We start from the raw sequence: 5,475 nt of genomic DNA, 5'->3' as shown, positions 1-5,475 counted from the left end.
TTTTAATGTTGTCTTTATAATCGGCTCGCCGAATATCATAAAGCCACGGATACATTCTGACTTCGTTTATTAAAGTTTCCGAGAAATCTATACTTTCCGCCATTTTCTAATTTCGACTAGATTGGATAAATCTAAACTCTGATTGGTTATAGCTTCGAAGCTCTCATTGGCTGTAGCTCACCGACTGCTCCGCCACACTACAAATATTTAACTTTTCAAATCTGTCCGACTGAAACGACTAGTCGGTCGGCAGACTGCTGTTGCCATGGCAACACGACTTGGAGTCGGGCCAGTCGGTATAGTCGGTCAGAGTGTGAAACAGCCCTAAGGAATTGTTATTCCTTAGGGCTGTTTCCGCTCACGTTACCGTTACCGTATAGGTCACGTTACCGCTCAATTTCCGCATAAGCCCGTCATCTGCAGGAGAAAGAAACGCGATTCAATTTCTTTAAGGCTGTTTTCTTTTTGCTTTCTTGGGAAGTTCTTTTGACTTTTTGAATTTTAATGAAAAATACATACAATAAATTCTCCCTCTCATCAGACAGACGAGAGGGAGAATTTATAGGTCTAATATTTTTTCAAATTGCAGCTCAATAATAACTAAAGGTTAAGTGGAGTAATTTTGTTGATTTATTATAAATTTTTCTACTTAATAGAACATTTAAAAAAATAAATAAAAAATACTAAGACATACTATAAAAAAGAAAATTGTGTGTGGTGCTGTAATGAGTTTTTATTTTAAAATAATTTTTGTTATTAATCACTGTATTATAAAAGCGCAAAAGGTTTAATTTTGACGGTTCAGATGAGTTTCTAAAAAATTGTAAATGTCAATAACACGTAAAATTTTCATAAGTCTGATCCCACTGGAAATATGACACTTTCCACTCTATTCTCACCCCTTGATCTTTAACCACTAAAATTTAATAGCATCAATGACCCATATGTAGAAATAACCCTTCCAAGTTTCAAAATTAGGGTTCATTCTATCCTGAAGTATAATGCAAAATTCTGTATATATATATTGATATGAAATGAAAAAAATATATACATATATATATTTTGGGAGATTTTTTAACAGTCAAAACATCGGGAAATGCAGAAACACCAGGAGTCAAAATTTGACTGCTCACCATACTTTCCCTACGTTTCCCAAAAAAGTAATAGCAATAATTTTAAAATATTTATTAGTATCATAATTATTTATTATAATTTTATCGCTGATATTTATTTCAAATATTTCTCTTTTAATCGTAGAATAAAATTTAAAAATCCAGTGCACTACACAAGTGAATTCTGACCATATAGTTTCGATTTTTTTCTTTTATTTAAACTTCTTTCTTTTAACATTGTAATATTGTTATTACTGATTTATTCACATCGTCTATCAGTATAGATTGCATTAAAAAACAATTCGGCAATTATCCAAAACGTTTTTCCGTCAATCTATATTGATGAAAGAGCAAACAACATACCATCCAACGCCATTTTTGTTGTGACGTATTATTGTGACGTACAGTACCATGAGTGAGCGCTGGTCTGAGTTAAATGTTCAAGAATTCGGACGCCATCTTCTTGAGTGGTCACGTTACCGCTCAATTTCCGCATAAGCCCGTCATCTGCTGGAGAAAGAAACGCGATTCAATTTCTTTAAGGCTGTTTTCTTTTTGCTTTCTTGGGAAGTTCTTTTGACTTTTTGAATTTTAATGAAAAATACATACAAGCGTCTTGTAATCATTTGTTGTATTTGTGTATACTGTATAACTATCAATTTAGTTCAAATTTTCCGCTAGCAGATAAATGTCTGTTCTGGTTATCAGTACATGCCAGGTGCAGACTTAACAAGACTCGATATAGGCAGTCGCCTAGAGTGACAGAATCAGAGGGATGCACCACACAGACATTTTCAAGTTTCCTACTGTAAGATGATTGAGATAAAAGCAATTTACATTATGACACTTTCTTGCTTTAAAAAATTTATTTTGTTTTAATTTTTAACGAGATAACAATCTACNGTTTAAGCCGTTGAAATAAATAAATAAATAATAAAAATATTTGTCGGTTTTGTTTATACGTTTATTGGGTCGCATTGGAACGTGCCTTGGGCCGCGGATTGGACACCCCTGCTTTCAGGGGAAAACTTTTAAATTAAAAAAACGTGACTTCAGGTGCAAACTGGAAGTTTATATATAGGCAATCACGGCCTCTTGCCTGTAAGATTTCAAAATCTTGTCTCGGATTTCATCTATCTAATTCCGTTTTTGAGATTAAGGGCTGTTTCACACTATGACCGACTGGTCCGACCCGACCGATTTTATAATCGGACCGACTAGTAGTAAAAGCATTCACATTAAGTACGATTATATGTCGGTGGCCGACTCATAACGACCAATCAGAACGCGTGTTATAGATCAATACACTAGCCAATCATGGTAAGTTTTTTAAAGTAAACAGAAAACATGGCCGTCATGGAAAGCGATTGTGCATTTAGATATATCGCGTCATTATTAGATGATTCAATCACATCTTCAAAGTTTAGTTTCTTGGAAATCTCCGTCCAAGAATTATTTTTTTAATGTTGTCTTTATAATCGGCTCGCCGAATATCATAAAGCCACGGATACATTCTGACTTCGTTTATTAAAGTTTCCGAGAAATCTATACTTTCCGCCATTTTCTAATTTCGACTAGATTGGATAAATCTAAACTCTGATTGGTTATAGCTTCGAAGCTCTCATTGGCTGTAGCTCACCGACTGCTCCGCCACACTACAAATATTTAACTTTTCAAATCTGTCCGACTGAAACGACTAGTCGGTCGGCAGACTGCTGTTGCCATGGCAACACGACTTGGAGTCGGGCCAGTCGGTATAGTCGGTCAGAGTGTGAAACAGCCCTAAGGAATTGTTATTCCTTAGGGCTGTTTCCGCTCACGTTACCGTTACCGTATAGGTCACGTTACCGCTCAATTTCCGCATAAGCCCGTCATCTGCAGGAGAAAGAAACGCGATTCAATTTCTTTAAGGCTGTTTTCTTTTTGCTTTCTTGGGAAGTTCTTTTGACTTTTTGAATTTTAATGAAAAATACATACAAGCGTCTTGTAATCATTTGTTGTATTTGTGTATACTGTATAACTATCAATTTAGTTCAAATTTTCCGCTAGCAGATAAATGTCTGTTCTGGTTATCAGTACATGCCAGGTGCAGACTTAACAAGACTCGATATAGGCAGTCGCCTAGAGTGACAGAATCAGAGGGATGCACCACACAGACATTTTCAAGTTTCCTACTGTAAGATGATTGAGATAAAAGCAATTTACATTATGACACTTTCTTGCTTTAAAAAATTTATTTTGTTTTAATTTTTAACGAGATAACAATCTATGATATAGCAATTAAACCAAATGACACGTTAATTATTTTGATGCGCCGTCATTCCCTACTAAAATTTTATGCTTCACGTTATATCCGTGTTCTCTAAATCTCGAAGCATTGCGTTTTCCTAAACTTTCATGTAAAGCAGGTTTAATGGGTATAAAGTAATCATCATCGTCGTCATCAGAATCAGTTAATTCTATTTTATAACGAATGAAAGGTAATTTTTTGGGAGGAGACTCTGGAGTAAATTGTTTTTTCTTTGGACGATGCGCTCTGGGATAATATACAGTTCCTTCCTGTTATAATAAAATGTATTCAGAATCTTTATAGTAGACTATATCAACGAATAAGAATAATGGATGTAGACTATTACTTACATCTTCAGATTCAGTTGTGCCTTCTGTGCCGTATTTGCCCTATTAAATTTAAATGTTTAAGATTTTTTTACATTTGTAAGATTATATACATGTGCATTATGCATACATGCTACTTAAACAATAAAGATCTTACATCGGGAGAATCATCAATGTTGATTGTAGTTCTAACTGACAGCTGCGATGGAGTTTTATGAGGCTAAAATATTTCGTAATAAAAGTTTAATTTATATATTTATAACATAATCCTAAACAAAAATTAGTTTTTCTTACAGTGAAATCTTCAAAATCTTTTTCTTCCATTGGCTCGAATTTAACATTTGGTTTTGACTGCAAAAAAATAAATAAATATAGGCCTATAAATAATATTCAGCTTAAACATTCAATTTTATTTTTAAAAACAAGAGTTATCAATATAAATTTTTCATAAACTTATGAATATTATGATTAAAGGCATAATAAAGTTAATAAATTATAAAGTTTATACTAACTGTTGAATGCTTGATAACAATTGTTGTATCGCAATCTTCAGGAGATGAATGAGTATTAGGGCTTCTTTTAGAACGCTGAAAGAAAAGTATTTTGTTACTACAGTTTGTGTTGGATTAATTAATTAAAAATATAGAGTCATGTTGGAAACACATTTACTTTTTGCATTTTAATTTAGAAATTATTTATATAGAAACGAAGTTTAGAATAAAAATTTTCCTTCGACTGATTTACAATAATTTTATAAAAATCGATGATTTATTAATCGAATTTTCAGGATTATGTTATTATTTGTAAGACTGTACCCTACTTGTAAGAAATGATACAGCTTTTCTTTAATAAAAGAACAATAAAAATGACATTAAGAAATTAATTGTTATTAGTAGTAATAATTCATTTGTTGTATTTGCTAATAAGTTATTGTTTTTTTATACATTTATTCGAAGACAACAGCAGAGATGATTTAAATTATATAAAATTAAAATTTTTAAAATAAAATTTCAAAATAATAAATTTGAAATTTTTTTTATTACCGATTACTTTGATTTTCTCTGATACCTCTGATACAAAAAGTTTTAAGATTTACATAAGATAAATTGCAGAATTTAATAGCATATTTATATTATATTTCCAATCTATTGTTTATAAGTTTTAATAAATTATTTTACTAAAAATTTACTTAAAATAATTTACTTATTTATTTAAATTTAGTTTAAGATACAAATAATATTTTAAATTAGAATAATGGAAGTTTCCGCACAATATTTTAAAGCGCGTTTCAGGTTTTCTGTGATATTATTTGTAATGATTTGTGGAATCTATCATGTACTGCGTATTATCATTTATAATACCGTAATATTTTGTGTTATTATTATAATAAATATTTACTCGAGAAAACATATTCCCTGTAAAGGTTTTCATTATGCAAAAGACAAATATATCGATCATATTATTTCTCGCTATGCATTTACAGAGACGCCTTACATATAAGAAGACAGAATGTTTTGTTCTTAAATATAAAAGAAAATATCTACAAGTAATTTTAAATTTCAGGTATGTATTTTTAAATTAGGCATTAATTTAAAATTTTGTTATATTTTTGAAAGAATATATATATGAAAATTTAAGATCGCTGCAGTTTTAAAGCATGAAATAACCACGATGGAAATGCATATAAACTTATACATTTCTGTGAAATATCATATTTATTTTAATATTAATATTTTAAAATTTCTTA

General features: G+C 30.9%; 1 protein-coding gene across 1 annotated transcript; it reads right to left on the bottom strand.

The window, feature by feature from the left end:
• Nucleotides 1-3,204: 3,204 nt before the first annotated feature.
• LOC111623738 lies at nucleotides 3,205-4,609 on the bottom strand. The gene is made up of 6 exons (XM_023366429.1): nucleotides 4,398-4,609; nucleotides 4,241-4,315; nucleotides 4,023-4,079; nucleotides 3,886-3,948; nucleotides 3,753-3,791; nucleotides 3,205-3,671 (listed from the first exon to the last, which is right to left on the bottom strand). The coding sequence occupies exons 1-6, from the start codon at nucleotides 4,404-4,406 to the stop codon at nucleotides 3,414-3,416; spliced, it is 501 nt and encodes a 166-aa protein (XP_023222197.1). The 5' UTR covers nucleotides 4,407-4,609; the 3' UTR covers nucleotides 3,205-3,413.
• Nucleotides 4,610-5,475: the final 866 nt, after the last annotated feature.

The sequence above is a fragment of the Centruroides sculpturatus genome, unplaced genomic scaffold (assembly GCF_000671375.1).
Source record: "Centruroides sculpturatus isolate CEXI.00-Female unplaced genomic scaffold, Cexi_2.0 scaffold49, whole genome shotgun sequence".
Taxonomy (NCBI): Eukaryota; Metazoa; Arthropoda; class Arachnida; order Scorpiones; family Buthidae; genus Centruroides; species Centruroides sculpturatus.
This window is presented reverse-complemented; position numbering and strand designations above follow the sequence as displayed.

Bases quoted from the DNA above. Each gene is read 5' to 3' on its own strand.
- LOC111623738 (XM_023366429.1), bottom strand. The intron at 3,792-3,885 runs GTAAGATCTTTA...TAAATTTAATAG, and splicing joins ACATTGATGATTCTCCCGAT to GGCAAATACGGCACAGAAGG. The intron at 3,672-3,752 runs GTAAGTAATAGT...TTATTATAACAG, and splicing joins GCACAACTGAATCTGAAGAT to GAAGGAACTGTATATTATCC.